At 44.5% G+C, this 19,096-nt stretch overlaps 1 protein-coding gene across 4 annotated transcripts in view; it reads left to right on the top strand.

The window, feature by feature from the left end:
- LOC140399099 (uncharacterized) overlaps window positions 1–19,096 on the top strand; it is a 484,003-nt gene that overhangs the window by 231,999 nt on the left and 232,908 nt on the right. For 2 of the 4 annotated variants that reach the window (XM_072488261.1, XM_072488260.1), the window contains exon 6: window positions 17,322–18,188. The exons of 1 other annotated variant lie outside the window; for it this stretch is intronic. In XM_072488261.1, coding sequence (XP_072344362.1) covers window positions 17,322–18,188 — 867 coding nt within the window. Of the gene's footprint in view, window positions 1–14,301; window positions 14,444–17,321; window positions 18,189–19,096 lie in introns of those variants that run through there. One more of the 4 variants, XM_072488262.1, reaches the window with a different exon arrangement.

Raw genomic sequence — 19,096 nt, 5'->3', positions numbered from 1 at the left:
TCAAAGGATGATTAGTTTCCCAATTAAATAGAATGTTACTTTTAACCTGCAAACTCGTATTTCATATCAGTTATAAAACCATAAGTCCATAAGTCATAGGAGCAGAATTAGGCCATTCGGCCCATCAAGTCTGCTTTGCCATTCAATCATGGCTGATATGTTTCTTATCCCCATTCTCCTGCCTTCTCTCCATAACCTCTGATCCCCCTATTAATCAAGAACCTATCTATCTCTGTCTTAAAGACACTCGATGATTTGGCCTCCACAGCCTTCTGCGGCAATGAATTCCACAGATTCACACCCTCTGGCTGAAGAAATTCTTCCTGATCTCAGTTTTAAAGGATTGTCCCTTCAGTCTGAGGCTGTGCCCTCAGGTTCTAGTTTTTCCTACTGGTGGAAACATCCTCTCCATGTTCATTCTGTCTAAGCCTCTCAGTAGCCTGTAAGTTTCAATAAGATTCCCCCTCATCCTTCTAATCTCAAACGAGCACAGGCTTAGAGGGCCAAAGACCAGTTCCTGTGCTGTACTTTTCTTTGTTCTTTGAGTATAGACCCAGAGACCTCAACCATTCCTCATCTGGCAAGCTGTTCATTCCAGGGATTATTCTTGAGAACCTCCTCTGGACCCTTTCACTTTGGTTCCAACATTGCACCAGTGTTGCAACAATAACAATAATCCATCTGCCAGGAGTATCTTAAATGTTATGTAAACCGTGTTCAGGTATCTTCCATTTTCCAGCATCATGTCCTGTATCTGATTTAATAAACTATCTATACAATCATAATAGAACTCTGACAGTGAGGAAGGAGGGCATTCTTTCTCTTCTTTTGCTGTGTGGGACACCTCAAAGCCCTCTGAGGAAGAATGTTCCTGTGGCAAGAAGAGGTTTAGTGGGCATTTTCACCTCTGCTTTTTGTTGTTGACCGTGGGCCATACTGCCAGGATCCAGCCTCTCTTGTGGTTGTGGCATGCTGGGTGGAACCTGCAGTTTATGCACAGTGGTTGAAGTGCTGACCAGCTGTAGCATCATCAGGGTTTGAGGTATAAGGGGCGAAATTCTCCGGAAACGGCGCAATGTCCACCGACTGGCGCCCAAAATGGCGCAAATCAGACGGGCATCGCGCCACCCCAAAGGTGCGGAATGCTCCGCATCTTTGGGGGCCGAGCCCCAACCTTGAGGGGCTAGGTCGGCGCCGGATGAATTTCCGCCCCGCCAGCTGGCGGAAAAGGCCTTTGGTGCCCCGCCAGCTGGCGCGGAAATGACATCTCTGGGCGGCGCATGCGCGGGAGTGTCAGCGGCCGCTGACGGCATTCCCGCGCATGCGCAGTGGAGTCTCTTTCGCCTCTGCCATGGTGGAGACCGTGGCGGAGGCGGAAGGGAAAGAGTGCCCCCACGGCACAGGCCCGCCCGCGGATCGGTGGGCCCCGATCGCGGGCCAGGCCACCGTGGGGGCACCCCCCGGGGCCAGATCGCCCCGCGCCCCCCCCAGGACCCCGGAGCCCGCCCGCGCCGCCTTGTCCCGCCGGTAAGGTAGGTGGTTTAATTTACGCCGGCGGGACAGGCATTTTAGCGGCGGGACTTCGGCCCATCCAGGCCGGAGAATCGAGCGGGGGGGCCCGCCAACCGGCGCGGCGCGATTCCCGCCCCCGCCGAATATCCGGTGCCGGAGACTTCGGCAACCAGCGGGGGCGGGATTCACGCCAGCCCCCGGCGATTCTGCGACCCGGCGGGGGGTCGGAGAATCTCGCCCCAGGTTCTCAAACTTCTGACCATTCTCTTGCATCACTTCCACTGGAGGCGTCATGGTCATCTCATGGATGGTTGGCTGGTCTGACCTTTGACAGTTTTCTGGGACCTGCAATGAGATGAACCTGCTCCACACAGAGAGAAGAGCATTCAGAGCGAACGTCTCAGTCTGAATACTCTTAAGTGTTGGAGTACTCAGGACCATGCAGTTGTGCTTGGTTAATGACAGTGGTCGTCTTGACATCATCTGCAGTCTTGAGAAGATAGGCAGGCATTCCTACCTATGGGAGGGAAAGGCTGGTTCGGGATTATGTTCATCAGCTGGATGACCTGTTTTTCTGTCAGTGGTTCCAGGATCATACCAGTGACTGGAAGTCTGAATTCTCGGGCCTGTAAAGTGGGAAGCCTGTTGTTCAAAGCCTTTCACCCATAGTTCCTTGTCTGATAAGACTGTCACACTGGCACCTGGATCTAATTTAAAATATGCTGTATGGCCATTGACAAAATTGTCTGCATTCCAAAATAAGAAACCACCATCTTTTACCTCTCACAGGAAACACAGCTGTATGTCTTCTGGGTTTTCAGTCTCGATCCCGCGGATTATTTTTGCGCCTTCTGTGCATCTCAGTGTCCAATTCTGTTGCGGTCGAAGCACGGGCTATACTCGCAGTACACCGAGCTCTCCTGTGAGGGCACTTTGCACCACAGCGCTGACAAGGTCCCTCTGCTGGGCGGTTCAGGAATTGCTTCCCCTGATTTGGGTTGTCCCTATCTCTTTGTGGCCTGAGAAGCTGGAATGGAGTTGGTTTCTACCCCATGTTTTATTCTCTCCCTTTCAGGTTGGCCTGTGCTGCTCACAGAATTCTGCTATTCTGACCATCTGGATTGGCTTGTCCAGGGTTAGATCTTCCTTAGCTTCGAGGAGGTCAGAGGGCATATCATCTCTCACACCCAACACTATTCTTTCTCTGATGAGTGGAAAATTAAAAAATCTCTGTATTCATAACTTTCTGACATCCTGTAGAGATCATTTGTGAATGAATCTATAGGTTCCCCAGGCAGTTGAAGTCTCTTATTGAATTCAGCTCTCCCGAATATTTTGTTAGTTGTCATATATTCATCAACTGGACTATTTTATGAAATCACTTTTTTTTCCTGTGCTGTTAAAAAATGGAGAATTGGTAAACTAACAAATGATGCCTTGATACCTGATGCCTTGTAGCAGCTTTAAGCTAACAGGCGCCAGGGCAACGAGGAGTCTGTTCCAGCTACCTTTGTTAGACGTTTTAGTTGCTGTGATATGAAGAGTCTAAAGTTCCATTCCTTTTTCACAAACACACATTTATTTCATTCCAACAGCCTTTGCACAAAACTCTAACTATACATCACCTGACAGAGGCCACCTGAAGCTCCTTTACATATCAGTGTCAATTAATGGATACTTAACATAAATGAGACAACTAATTGCAATGTCTCTTAACCCATTACTTAACAGTCTCCCCTTCCTTGGAGAAAACAAAATAATTAGGTGAAAATAAAATTTCAAGAAACTCAAAAACACACACATGATTTCCCCCCCTTTTTTTTTTGTTTGGACGAGAAAAAAAAACAGTCACAGAAACAAGCGCCCTTCATTAACAATATCCAAAAGTTTCTGTGAACTCGCCCCTCTGTTCGTAAAACAGTCTGACAGTTGATAGCTCCTGTCGACCCATTTAATTTTTGTTATTTCCCCTCTGTCCAACATCTGCTTCAAACTTGCGATGTCTATCCGTAACCTCTTTTAATTGACACTTTTTGTAGAGTGCACATTTTCCCACAGGGATTTATTGTCAATGTGACAGTCAATGGGTATATTACCCAAATCCCCTGATCCCAAAATTTCTGTCAATATCATACTTATATAAAAGGCCATATCCACCAGCTCTACAAGGCTTAACATCTCAGCAGCCAAAGTGCTTTTTACCACTCTCCTTATTTTCTTTGTTTCCCACACAAGCGGGCAACATTTACCATTGTTCCCCAAAAGGAAAATTATAAAACCTCCTGCGCTTGAAACCCCATCACATAAATTTGCGTAGGACGCATCACTATAAACTATGAGTTTCAAGTGCCTAAGGTCACCTAAAACCGGGAACTTCAAAACACACTCCTGCATTTTTAGTTTGGCCAACGCTTTATTTGCTCTTAGTATGTCTTACACTTTGGGATCATTCATTTTTGTACACAACTCTAAGACATCAAAACTCACATCCGGTCTAGTCTGTCTACCTAACCAGTTCAGTTGCCCAATTAAACTTCGCAGTTGCTCTTTTTCTATCTTTGAAACCATTGCGTCTTTTTGTGAAACTCGGCCACGACTAATTGCTATTGGGGTGATGCTTTCCAAATAAGATTGCTGACGTAAAGTTGCCCCTAACTTAGTCTGTCCAATTTCCAGTCCAATATATTTAAACGAACCGGAAGCCTGACTTCCAATCCTGAATTCTTTCCTCAAACCAGAGATTACAACAGCTTCAAAATCACTAGTCCCACCCCACAAAAGATCATCGACATGCATCATAAAAATGCCAGAAAGATTTCCTTTATAGTCCCAGTAAAACATTGCAGGATCTGCTTTCAACTGGCAACAGCCTAACTTTAGCAAAACTGACCTTACAGAAAAATACCAGACTCCAGATGCATCATTTAATCCATATACACATTTGTTCAACTTCCAGAGTACCCCTTCTGTGTTAGCTGCTTCTTTTGGAGGACGGAGAAAAATGTCTCTCTGGAGCTGATGCCCCTGCAAAAAGGCAACTTTTATATCTATAGATTTGCATTCCCATGCCTTTGTGGCTAATAGAGCCAAGAAGATCTTTAAAATAACCTTTCCTGCTGTAGGTGAATCTACCCTTACACCCTGATCTTTTAAGTTTTCTTCAAATCCCCTTGCCACAAGCCTGGCCTTTGCCTTATAAGTTCCATCCAGGAAACCTTTTCCGTGCAAATCCATCTGTGGGATAGAGCTCTTTGTCCCCTATCCGGTACTTCCGTGTATACCCCAAATTCACTCCAACTATGCAATTCTTGCTGTTAAGCTTCTTCCATAACTTTTTCATCTAATTTATTTGAAGCCACCAAAATCCCATATGCATGTGGGCTTCTACTCCTATTAGTATTCGTAGTCTTACTCATGTTCCGAGATCTTGATAAACTACCTCTCCCGCCTGGTATCTCGTTCTGTACTGCTACTGCTTGATCTTTCCCTTCTGCTGTGGGATGTCCTTTCAATAGTTCTCGACCTTTTCCTGCGTACCTGTTCACTATCCGATGTACTATCTGAACTGGCACTGCGTTTCTGTGCCCTCCATTTTTGAACTTCGTTTTCCCAATCCATTGTCTTGACTCCTTCCCCTGAATGCTGTACATTCAACGACTGTTTATACTTTCTAGTGGCCTTCCCTGCTCTACTAATAACAGTTGCATCCTTCCATTGACTAGACCCTTCAGGCAAGTATGTCACTTTTGTACCAACTTTTGGCAGTTGCCCTTTCGGAAAAATGGCCTGTTCTAATTCATGAGAAGTGTTGTGTTCCTCCACAGAAATCCTGTCTATATCAGTTAATTGGTCCTCATAGTTCTGTAACACATGCATACCAGATGACTCTGGTTCCTCGCCATGTCTCTGCTCTGTCTAAATTTGAAAATTTGTAATCTGTACCCATTATCCTTGATAAATGTACCCTAACAGTTTGATTACCATGTTGCAAAATAATTGTTTTGCCATCTATGCCTATGATCTTCCCTGGGCCTTTCCATTCATTAGAATTGTCTCTCTTATAGTATACCATACCTCCTTGCTGAAAAACAGCATCTGATGGCCGTACGTTATGTCTTAAAGCTCTGCGAATTCTTTCAGAGACTTCTGCTTCCAAAAAAGCTTTTCTACTGCTATGTAATGCATTTAAATGTTCAGCAAAACCAAAGCTAATTGTAGTCCCCTCCCAAGCTGGAGGCCGGTCATCCAAAATGGACGGAATTTTAGGATTTCTACCAAACACTAATTGATAAGGACTATAGCCCCCAACCATCTGCAATGAATTCTTTGCATGTACTGCCCATGCTAAAGCTGAATTTAGCCTGCAATTTGGTCGATCTGCCAAAATTTTCCGAAGCATGTCATCGATGACAGCATGATTTCTTTCACAGGCACCATTACTAAATGGGCTTTCTGCAGCCGTATTCATAACTCTGATATTCATGTTTTCACACACACCCCTAAACTCATCATTAGCAAATTCTCCCCCACTGTCCATAAGGAATTTTGCCGGTGGACCCATTCCTGTCCCTATCCATTTTTCCACGATTTGACACAGAATTACTCTCTTTTCTTTACTTTGTACAATTGTTGATTGACTAAATCTTGTTGCTAAATCTACAAAATGCAGCATAGATATATTATTTGCTTTATCCCAGATCTTAAGGTCCATGGCCACAATGTCGTTAAAATCCCTGGCCAAAGGTAGGGTTACTATCGGTCATGCTGGTGTCCTTCTGTACTTCCTACAAACTTCACTGGGGTCACTAACCTGTTCTATCAGTTTAGTATAGTCGCCATCCCTTACCCCTGCATCCTTTAATACATTTTTCAGCCTCCGAGAAGACGGATGTGCAAATTGCCTATGCAGTTTTAATACCACAAGCTTTTTATCAGCTAAAGTCCCATTTTCAACTGCCATTAACACATCCTTAACCACTCTACTTGAAATATTATTTGTCAGTAATGGAATACAAAAGTGTCTCGACTGTGTAAATTGTAAGTCCACCGCCTTTCCAAAAACTGTTGCCTTATCCTGTTTCATATCCAGTTTCATGTGTTCTTTCTTCATCGATGGTCTGCTCAGAAGCAAAGGTATCTCACTTGATATCTCACCGTGCTAATGAAATGATTCACTCTGGCAATATTGCAAGGGATCACCACTCTTTTCAGCGACTTCAGAATATTATCATCCCCAAACCTGAAACTTGTGGAACTTTCGAATTCCTTAACCTTGTTACGATTTTCAGCATTCAAAGAGTCCAGGTAACATTTTAACCAGTCAATTCCACACACAGTAGATGTGCAGCCACTGTCCAATACAGCACAGTTGAAGGGTTCTGCAACCAACACCCTCATTACCGGCGTAAAACTGCTTGTCAATAGGACAATGCCTTTTTTTTTTCTCCTTTTTTTCTTTTCTCACTCACTCCTTGGTTTGATCTGGAAAAGTTGTATCTTTCAACCCTTCACATTTACACAGCAATCATCGTCTGCTACCAATTGTTAGACGTTTTAGTTACTGTGATATGAAGAGTCTAAAGTTCCATTCCTTTTTCACAAACACACATTTATTTCATTCCAACAGCCTTTGCACAAAACTCTAACTATACATCACCTGACAGAGGCCACCTGAAGCCCCTTTACATATCAGTTTCAAATAATGGATACTTAACATAAATGAGACAACTAATTGCAATGTCTCTTAACCCATTACATAACAACCTCCACACAAAGCCATAATTTTCCATTATGGTGCTAATGGCCAAAGCACTACCAGACCTAGGACACCAGAGTCAACAAAGAGAGCAGCAGTTAGTAACCTAATATCAGTGTCTCAAAAACAAAAGGAATCCCGACTCCAATTAAACTCCTAGATTACAGTCTTGGGAATATACATCCTGGGCAGGACTCTCCATTTGGGAGACTACGTACTCCCACCGGGGATGAATTGGCTCTGATTTAAGCTCACGCTGGGAGCGGGGAACCAGAGGTGATTCCCTATCCCTTGCCATGCATATTTATGCAAGGTGGGGATTGCGAGGGATTCCCTTACGAATCCTGCTATCGGGCTGCAATTTTGAGTGGGAGACCCGATAACAAGGTGCAGTGGCTGGGCCTCTCTTCCCCCGTAACGCAAATGTGCCCCCCACCCCTCCCCTCCCCCCTCACCCACTGATGTGTTGGGTGTTCTGAATCACATACAGGTCACCAGCACTTGAAGTAGTGCAACACTGTTTTATTAAAAGGTTAACTATTTAAACATACTTGACCTGTGGGTAAATACGATACGAGCTTTAACTAAAGACCTTTGCCTTGTCCTAACCAGTTGATGCACTCAGCACATGGTGAATGTCTGTGTTGCAGGCTGTGAGCTCTGTGCTCCTAGCTAGCTGCTGCTCAAATGAGCGGGAACTCTGATGCCCCCTGTCTTTATAGTGCATGTGCTCTCACTGGTGATTGGCTGCGGTGTTGTGTATGTTGATTGGTCCTACTGTGTGTCCATCAGTGTGTGTCTGCACCATGATATATTGGTGTATATTATGATACCCACCACGGGATTTTCTGGGTCAAAAATTCACTCCAAATTTCAAATTGACCTGAACCTTCCCATGACCCCCCACCAGAGACCCCCTCCCCATAAGAACGATCCCCACCAGAGGCCTCCCATTACAGAGACGCATTCCTGGAAGTCCCCGATTACACAGACACTTGCCTGGAAGTCCCCATAAGAGAGAGCCCTGCCTGGAAACCCCAAATAAGAGAAACCCCTGCCTGGAAGCCTTTTTTCGGAAGGAACATTCCAGTTGACTCATGATTCTGGACACATGAAAAACCGATATGTATTTTTATTGTGGCTGTGTGCTGAACCCTCTTCCTTTTCCCGAATCTCCCATTAATTGTGTCAGTGTAAAAAGGGGTGGACACTGTGAAACTCCTCTCATGCGTGAGTGTGTAGAAAAATAAACTAACAGTTATTTTCATCAGGTTTGCCATGCAAGTCGTTAATAGAGGATTGGACCATTTTCATTAAAGGGATGGGTAAAAATATAGCCCCACTTATAAAGGGGGAAATCAGAATTGAAAAAAAACACCTTTCTATTTGCAGACGGGTAGATAGTGGGAAAATCGGGGCAGTTTAAATTAACCCCCCCCCCCCCACCCCCCGTCCTGTCCGTGACATACTTAACTTAAAATAAATGTTGAAATATTTTCGGACCTCCTTGAATATAGTGGATGATTCATTAATTCCCTGTCTTACAATGATGTCATCTACAATTTGGCCGACTGTGTAAAGCAGTGTGTTCATCTGCTATTCTTCGTTAAACTTAAGTGATGCTGCATCGTTAGAACATTTTCCTCCAAAGAACCAATTTTGTGATTGGTCTGGGCCTTAGAATAGTCTGAATTGAGCTGGGATTGTGGAATTTTGATCCATGTTAAATATATTAAAAATGTATTTGCAGCTTTGAGAGTTTACGAAATTTCAAGATGATGTTGCTGTTGACTCGAGACAAAGGGATTCTCTGCGCTTTCTACGATAGCGTGCTTCTTGGGAAAAAAAATCTATACCTTGACTGCCTGGGCTGATTGTCTGACAACTTTTTTTGTTCAGTTGCATGCTTTGCCGAGTGACAAGGCGTTGGAATTTGAACTTAAGCTTGCTGTTTTCCGAGCTGAACAGTCACAGCGTTCCTGGGATATATAATTATTTTGTTCTGATGACCTTGGAGGCCATACATTCAGGCTCTGCCTCGGGGATTGTTTTTAACAACGTATTCCTTTCAAATGGCGCTTCTGACAATGTTGTAGTGAAAGCTACAGCCTGGAACTTTAAAAGATTTAGCGCACCTTTGCAGGTTCTGTCGACTCTACAATCTGAAGCTAGACTTTCAAGAGGAAATTAGTGGAATTTTCAGCTACAGGAGGAATTTCTGCCTTCGGATTCCTCTTTTCTGTTGTGGGTTTTCTCCTGATCTTTTTTCTCACTGCACCCTCAGCTTCTTTTGAGGACCTCCTTCAGGTCAGAATCTATGCTAAAGTTTATTCTTAGTCTTCCAGCAAGCTTGTTTCAGTATTTTTGAGCGGATTGAGTGCTTTTGATTCCCTGCTGCGCCATGTTAGGGGGTGGGGGGCAAAATGGTGTCTTAAATAAATCTGTACAGTCTTTAGAACTAGAACTGTTTACACATGTACAGTAAAGGGTACAGGCTGTGAGTTTTCTACTTGCCTAAGTCTTCGCACATCTCTGCTCAACACTCTACTGACCCCTGGATTTGAAACATGTGCTCGCTTACATCACTGTGTGGACGGTACTGTACTAATGTCCCACATTAACCCTGTATGTGCCAGACCTTTAGACTGCAATATATATTGGCGGTGTGATCTGTACTTATTTTTCTTCAGGCTTCAGAATATTTTAATTATTACTTTAACGTTGGTTCATTGATGACAATATGGCTGCTAAGGATATATAAGGGCGGCATATGGTACAGTGGTTAGCACTGGAGGACCCGGGTTCGAATCCCGGGCCTCGGTCACTGTCCGTGTGGAGTTTGCACATTCTCCCCATGTCTGCATTGGTTTCACCCCCACAACCCAAAGATGTGCAGGTTAGGTGGATTGGCCACGCTAAATTGTCCCTTAATTGGAAAAAATAATTGGTACTCTAAATTTATTTTAAAAAAATACTTGTGTCTTATTATAGAATTTTCCATGGATTATTGGGAAGTTGACAGTAAATACTTTACACGTTCTGTTGGCTTAGGATAGACACTACCACATGGAGTGAACAAAGCAGTCTTTGGTGCAAAAAGTCACCATCTGTTATTGAATGTCATTTGAAGCTGTCACGTCTATGGGCAAATGAGAGTAAATGAGAGGCATGGAAAAGTCATGCTTGCTCCTTGGAATCGTTGTTAAGTTCCAGATGTGCACTGTGGTGTGCTCCGGATGGGTGTGATATGGTTTGGAGGCAGTTGTTTTTGGAAACAGCCTGGGTGGGATGTTCCAGACATTGTGTACCCAACCATAGATCCAACAGACAGCACGGCACATTGAAGTCACTGAGTGGCGCAGCGGGCGACACCATCATTCTTCATCTCGGGCTCTTGGTTTCAAATGCAGTGCAGATTACACCCTAATGTGATACAGACCAGTTGTATCGTAAAGGTACAACCATTTGCAACTGGCACAGCAGTTCTTTTGATACTGGAAATGGAGAATTTGAATTGTCTGAAACTATTAAATGTCCTCAGTCTTTGGACCTCTGTGTTATCTATAGCCTAATTCTTCAGTTCCTCTGCTTCTGAGCTCTTATAAGCACCCTTCCTTCATACCACAATGCCGTGTTCTAAAAAATAATAATTAATGGGATGTGGGCATCACAGGGAGGCATGGTAGCACAGTGGTTAGCACAGTTGGTTCACAGATCCTGGATCCCAAGTTCGATTCCCAGCTTGGATCGCTGTCTGTGCAGAGTCTGCACGTTCTCCCCCTGTCTGCATGGGTTTCCTCCGGGTGCTACGGTTTCCTCCCACAGTCTAAAAATGTGCAGGTTAGGTGGATTGGCCGTGCTAAATTGCCCTTCGGTTAGGTGGGGTTACTGGGTTACGGGGATAGGGTGGAGGTGTGGGCTTAAGTAGGGTGCTCTTTCCAAGGGCCGGTGCAAACTCGATGGGCTGAGTGGCCTCCTTCTGCACTGCAAATTCTATGATCTATGATCTGATAAGGCCAGCATATGTTGCCCACCTCTAATTACCCCTTCATCTGAGAGCAGTTAAGAGTCAAACGCATTGCTGTGGATCTGGAGTCACATGTCAGTCAGACCAGATGATGGGCTGGATTCTCCGACCCGCTGTGCCATATTTCTGGTTCCGCACTCCGGTGGGATGTACCTTTCGCTGGCTGGTCAATTGGGATTCCCATTGTGGGGCAGCCCCTAGCCGTCGGGAAACCCCCCGGGCTGCCGGCAAAACGGAGCATCCCAACAGCGGAGAATCCAGCCCAACAGCTTTCCGTCCCAAAAAGGCATTAGTGAACAAGGAAAGTTTTTACAACAATCAACGATAGTTGCCATGGTCACCGTTACTGAGACCAGCTTTCATTGTCAGATCTATTGAATCTAAATTCCACCTTCCCCCATGGTTGGATTTGAACCCACACCCCCCAAAGCATAAGCCTCTGGATTACTAGTCCAGTGACATTACCATTGCATGACATCTCCTCCGCTCTAGCTGTAACACTCCAGAATTCCCTTGTTCGGCCTCTTCTTCGCTCCACCTCCTCATTTTTCTTAACATCTGCACCTTTAACGTCTGGTCACTCAGTCCAATCTGGTTCAACTGTTTTCCTTCAGCCTCTGCGTAACACCGTGGAACATTTTTCTATGTTGGATTTGCTTTCTAAGTTTAAGAACATTGTTGTTATTTTAAAAAGCAATCTGGATGTTCCCATCACTTAATAGGGTGATGATCAGAAGCCTATAACACAGAATATAGTTCATAAAATTGACAATCTCAAAGCGCATGTGGGATCATTGACCTGTCGAGCAGAAACCTCAGACTGATGTACCTATGTTGGGTTAAATTGCATTACTGAAAGGGTGCAGAAAGAGATCCAGGTTCTAATGAACCTGTGAGTGCTTGACTTGATGTTAAATGTAAAATCTAGAAAGCTGAATGGCTGTTCAAACGTACCTGGGCAAACAATTGCATCCTGAAAAGGAAGAAAATATGCATTTTGTTTAGTGAACCCCCCACTCCTCAGTTAATATTCTTCATCACAATTATCAATACATTCAATCATTTGATTATAGAATGATGGAATGATTACATCAGCCGGCAACTGGATCCTCCAATCGGCCAATGGGGTTTTCTATAATGGGGACACCCCCACCCCCCCTGCCGTCGGGAAATCCACGGGCGTGAGTGCGCTGTCAGTGAAGCAGAGGATCCCTCTGATGGAGAATCCAGCCCAGATTTTTTGGCAGGAAAGGGAGGGGAATAATAAAAGGAAGGGGTGCAATATCAGCCTTCACGAACAGGTGCCGGAATGTGGCGACTAGGGGCTTTTCACAGTAACTTCATTTGAAGCCTACTTGTGACAATAAGCAATTTTCATTTTTTTTCATTTCATTAGTTGAAGAATCAATTACAACTGTGAGGAGAGTTAATATACTGAATGAAGCATCAAATGAGGCCATATGGATTGAGTTTAGGAATAAATTTGGGGCAGCCACACTGCTACGGCTGTACTTTGGACCCCCAAATACCGGCAGGTCGTTAGAAGGGCAAAAGGTCGACCGATTTCTGAGTGCAAAAACAATAGGATAATGGGTCTTCAACTATCCTAATATCAATTAGGGTACGAACAGTGCGAAGGGCCCAAGGGTGCAAAATTGTTGAACTACATTCAAGAGTAGTTTTCCAGCCAGCACAAACAAGACCAAAGAGAGGGGGCACAATTCTGGATTTGATCTTAGGAAATGAGGCTGGGCAAGCAGATGGAGTAGCAGTGGGGGAGCATTTTTGAGATTGTGAAGGTGGGTAAATCACCAGGACCAGATGGATTGATAACCAGGGTCAGATGGATTGTATCCCAGGCTGTTGAAGGAAGCCAGGGAGGAAATAACAGATGCTATGAGGATCATTTTCCAATCATCACTAGTTACAGGGGAGGTACCAGAGGATTGGAATGTTGTACCATTATTTAAAAAGGGTGCGAGGGCTAGGTCATAAAGCTATAGGCCAGTCAATCTGACTTCAGTGGTGGGCAAATTATTGGAAACATTCCTGATAGACGGCATTAACTGTCACTTGATCAGGGATAGTCAGCATGGTTTTGTTCGGAGAGGATCGTACCTTGCTAACTTAAAATACATTTTTGAGGAGGATTGAATGGGGTAGTGTAGTGGATGTTGTCTGCATGGATTTCAGTAAGGCATTTGAAAAGATCTCACATGGCAGACTGGTCAGAAAAATAAGATCTTGTGTGATACAGGGAAAGGTGGAAAGTTGGATCCAAAATTGACTCAAGTGACAGGAAACGAGGGGCAAAGGTGGATATTCTTGTGAATGGAAGACCGTTTCCAGTGGTGTACTTTACATTCTAGAATTCCCTTTGCATAAATTAATCAAGTAAAACAATAAAGAAATATTCCTTTGCTGTGTGTTAAAAATTTGGCTTTTCGCATATCTGCTTCAGGGAGCAGGACATTATTCTGTGGTCGGGTTTACTGTATTTGAGGTTGAGCTACAACGGATAGTTAGGATATTTACTGTTACAGATACATCTGTGTCTGTCTGCTACCAGTTCTCTGTTAAAGCTAGGATAACTGTTGTGTACTAAGTGTCTGTCAAATTCCCAGACACTTGCATGCCTGAAACTCCCAAGTGATTTAGCCAGGTGCTGGCACTTGGAAGACCTGACCAGCGGCTTCATTTCCACAGTTTACAGCGTATTAACCTTGGAGATGGCAGAATGAGTACAATTCCAGGAAATCTCCGTAAGAAAAGAGAAGAAAATGTCATCAATCCAAATTTCCCTTGCCTTGATGAGTTGTTGAGAAACTACTTTTTCCACAAAAAGACAAAAAAAAAGCATGTTTTCAAGCACTGTGCAAATGGTTACCAGCCTATCAGGTAACACCTGCTGGTGAGGCTTCACGAAGAAGTTTCAGCTGTTGAAACATTTCCTCAGCTGCATTGGAAAGGGCAGGGCTTGAATGTGGTCCTCACTTAAAATGTCATTCAGCTGCTCAGTTCCATATGTTTGGATCTACTTCGAGCAGCTGATATAACCTCTCAGCACAATGGTGAAGATATGTTTAGTGATCTGTTTATTTGTTACTTTGTCGCCGAAGATTGCCATTGTTAATGGTGACAACAATAAGGTAGGAAACTAGTACTAATTATATCAGGAATATAAAAACTAATATACAAGTCAAATGAATTCTGTCTCTTGATTGATAGCACAGCTTTGCACATTGTCCTGTAGTATTGTGCAAAGGTTTGATTCATGGATATGTTTAAGTACTCCCGTCAAACATATTTTCTGAAATGTTTTAATTCCTTGCATTATTATCGAATAGCAACATTTGAAATGTGCTGAACTACATTTTTTGTAAAGGACTTTTCAAACCACATAATAGATTAACCTCAGTACTTGGTTGCATTATATGTGCTTTTATGAGTGTTAGTTCATTAGCAACTAAGCAATGATAACTTTGAAAATCTCTCGTTATTCAGTTCAGTTATTCATTCTATTCAATTGTCAACTGTCTATTTGTACTGCATCAGACTTTCGAATAAGGGCAGCACTGTGGCACAGTGGTTAGTACTGCTGCTTTACAGCACCAGGGGCCCGGGTTCAATTCCGGCCTTGGGTAACTCTGTGTGGAGTTTGCACGTTCTCCCCGTGTCTGCGCGGGTTTCCTCCGGATGCTCCGGTTCCTCCCACTGCCCAAAGATGTGCAGGTTAGGTGGATTGGCCATGTTAAATTGCCCCTCGGTGTCCAAAGGGTTACGTTACGTGGGATTACTGGGTTACGGGGATAGGTTGGGTGCTCTTTCAGAGGATCGGTGCAGACTTCTGCACTGTAGAGATTCTATGATTCAATGAAGTGAGTTGGTCTTACAATGTTCCGAGCAATATTCAAGAGAAGGGAAACATTTTCCTTTTTATTTGGTTATGTTAGTTTGTATCGTGGCTTTGCTGACATTCACACCCGGGCTCCACGCATTGTTACCGCTACTTACCACACATCAAGGAAATATGCTGCTCAGTAATGGGCAGCCGTGTGCTTTGTAGGATTTATTATCTTCGCATTGGAGGACAGCGGCAAATGGACACTTGTCAGAGAAGTAGTGTTGAATGTAATTCAAAGCAGGGCGGTTTCCTGAATTGGTGATTAACCTGATTGCTTTGTTAATAGTAGCTGTACGTAAGGTTCTTTTGCCTTAGCTCGAGTCGTGTGCACGTTCATTCCAACAGCAGTGCTCTGGTTGTGCAGTTTAAAAAGCAGATTGAAAGCTTGACTCACTGACTTGCAAATATAATTGCTTTGAAACTTGCTTTGGAAAATGCTTGTTTTGTGAAATGCAACCCTCAATAATTTGAAATGAGTAAGTATCCTGTACCTGTTATTACTTTTCGCTGAGTATATCATCACTTCCTGGAAGTTAACACAGCCCCTTATCTTGGAATAGTTTACTATGTTGTCAGTGGCAAAGCAAAAAGTGCTTGCTGCAGACATTGAAGAAAACTGTGGACAAAGATCTGTCTACCCCTGTGGATACAGACTTCCCTTTTCCCAACTTTAGTTTGACTCTGGCACCAAGTTAAGGGATCTCCAGGTATCCTGCTAGAGGATAACCAACCAACCAATCTCATGGTGTATTCTCACAGTTGGCAAAACAGGACATAAAACCACTGAAGTCCTTCACTTTTAATTTTACAGAGAGCAAAATAAATGAATGGGGTATACACATGGGAATAAGTCAGAAACTAAAATATCATACTTTGAATTCTATTTTTAAAATATGTGGATTTTCTGATCAGCAATTTGACAGTCAATGAACATAAAATGATTCTTTCAAGTCCAGTCAGGCTATTTGATAGTACGCCATTAAAATCCCAGGTACACTTTATTCAGCAAGGTACACTAAACATTTCAAGGATTTTTACAGTGAAGCTTGGTTTTCAGTATGTGGTTGGGAACTGGGCACCCATTTCGAGGTCAGAACTCCATACTGTGGCTGTCTGCAGACGCAGATCCCCTAATTGGGCTGGAGACGAGCTTGGGATCCAATTAGTGTCGCCGAGCACTGCCAAGAGGCAGGAAGTAACTATGGAGTGCAATGCTGAAATGCAGACGGGAGCCTTGACCGGGTTTCCCACTGCCTTTTAAAGTTGAGGATGCAGAAAATCAGTGGGCCAGCAGTCTCCTGGCGCAGAGAATTGGCCAAGCAGCCAGGAGACCCCACTCTGATAGAATAACCCGTTCACCAAAATGTTTTTTCTTCAACATGAACATTAAGTCAGGCTGACTTAATGGCTCCCCACATTGCAGCCGACAAATGTGCACTAATGTGCACCAGACTGTTTGCTTTTGCCGATTTGCGATTTCAAAATCTCCTCCTGACCTTGCCCAGCCCATTAGTGGGCAACTGATTGGAGGCGAGTGGGTCTCGAAGGCGTCGCAAAAATGTCACGCCATCTGGGAGTCCTATTTTGATAACACGCCCTCACCAAACGCACCCCCAAGTGAATGGAAAATCTTTGCCGAAGAGTAGAGCTTCTTGTCAGATCAGTGATTTCTAATTGATTGTAATCTAGAGAGACCTGAACAGTGCATCCTTTGGAGAAGGGTAGGATCACTGGCAGCAATGTTTGGATTTCTGGGTTTTAATTACAAAGCGATGGCAGAAATATAGAAATATACTCAGGAAGATTGTTTTATCTCAAAAAGGTTGACTCAGACCTTTTAAAAGCAGTAAATACTTCACAGATAGCAGTGCGGACATGAGCTTATGTTTTGGAGAACTAGAAGACAGGGCTATAATTTAACATTTCCAGATGAAACCAACATAACTTCACTCAGCTTAATGTACTCCACATGCACTGGTTTTAAGTCTAAGTGAATGTATGGTTACTAGTTGTGTTTCTAGTTTTAAGTAGTTGTTAGTTGTTTGTACTTCCCAAAAATGTTCTTTGTAGAATGATTATTTGTAGGAATGTTCCCTTTGCTGACTGTTTTTGTTGCTCCTCAGGCTTCTGAATATATAACCCCTAGGATGAATACAAGATCCACCTTGTCTGGGACTTTGTCTAAAGGAGCCATAAGGGTCTTTCCTACTCTGAACATTACTGCTACAGACTCTGGACCAAGAAGGCCACTTGAAGATACTCAGCATGCGAGCACACAACTGCTAAACCTTCCTTACAATGAAATAACAAATTCAGGACCAGGGAGGCCGATTATTAATATCAGCTATCCAGCATTTACACTCAATACTACAGGTCTTTCAAATGCCATTCACCAAGTTCCTGATTTGAAACTCAATAAAATACAGGAAGATAATGATGAGTGGGCTAATTTAAAGACTTCCAATAAACTTGATGAACTTATTGGTGAAGAGTACTACTTACCAGTAACTGGAGATCAGGAAGATATCACAGTCCATGAACCAAAAGAGGCTCGAGAGTTCGTAGTTTCTGATAAAGCAACTACAATGAATTACGCAGATATGCAGACAATTTTGTTAAGCATCCCTACACCAGGAGACGCGTTGTTGTCTCAAACGGAAACAGGCCCACAGCAGGAAGAATACAAGCCGGCAGAATATGATAATCTTGCAAATGAAGAATTTCCAGACTCGAAGAAGATGAGATGGTATGAGGTAGATATTGATCTAGATGGTGAGCATTTCCCAGGTGAGAACAGCAAAGGAGAAATTACCTCCAGTGAAGAGATCAAGGAGATGGATCATACAGAAATGACCATCCCTTGGGAAAGTGACAACCATCATGGGACTTCAATGAGCACTGCGAACCAAACAGTGACCCATCCAATTTACAAAGGAGAAACTATGAAACGGGCAGGACGTCCTGGGCCACTGGGTCCACTAGGCCCAATAGTAAGTAAACTACAAAATCATGGAAAGAGAAACTACAAGGCCTTGTCATGCCTTTAAAAAAATGTAGAACGTGGGGGCAGCACAGCGGTGCAGTGGTTAGCACAGCTGCCTATGGTGCTGAGGACCTGGGTTCGATAATGACCCCGGGTCACAATCTGTATGGGGTTTGCATATTCTCCCCATATTTTAAAAAAAAATTATACAATAAATAAATGGAAAGTACAGAGGACTTCTGCTGAAGCTGGAGGTGACGGTCATCAGCTCAAAGATGCAGCGGGGGGGTGGTATTAAAGGAGCAATAACAAATGAGGGGACGGGGAAGGGGCAAGGGTGTAAATATCGGGGGAAACTCGACACCTTGGCCGGGATTCTCCCCTGCCCGGCGGGGCGGGGGATCCCGACAGAATGGAGTGGCGTGAACCACTCCGGCGTCGGGCCGCCCCAAAGGTGCGGATTTCCCCGCACCTTTAGGGGCCAAGCCCTCACCTTGAGAGGCTAGGCCCGCGCCGGAGTGGTTGGCACGCCGCCGGCCGGCCAACGGGAAAGGCCTTTGGTGCCACGCCAGCCGGGGCCTAAGGGACTGCGCCGGCCGGCGGAAGTCGGCGCATGCACGGGAGTGTCAGCGGCTGCTGGCGTCATCCCCGCGCATGCGCAGGGGGGGTGTCACCTCCGCATCGGCCATCGCGGAGGCTATGGCCGAGGTGGAAGGAAAAGAATGCCCCCACGGCACAGGCCCGCCCGCGGATCGGTGGGCCCAGATCGCGGGCCAGGCCACCGTGGGGGCATCCCCCAGGGCCAGACCACCCAGCGCTCCCCCCCAGGACCCCGGACCCTGCCCGCGCCGCCAGTCCCGCCAGTAAGGTAGGTGGTTTGATTCATGCCATCAGGACTGGCATGACAGCAGCGGG

The sequence above is a fragment of the Scyliorhinus torazame genome, chromosome 22, assembly GCF_047496885.1.
Source record: "Scyliorhinus torazame isolate Kashiwa2021f chromosome 22, sScyTor2.1, whole genome shotgun sequence".
In the NCBI taxonomy this organism is placed as follows: domain Eukaryota; kingdom Metazoa; phylum Chordata; class Chondrichthyes; order Carcharhiniformes; family Scyliorhinidae; genus Scyliorhinus; species Scyliorhinus torazame.
This window is presented reverse-complemented; position numbering and strand designations above follow the sequence as displayed.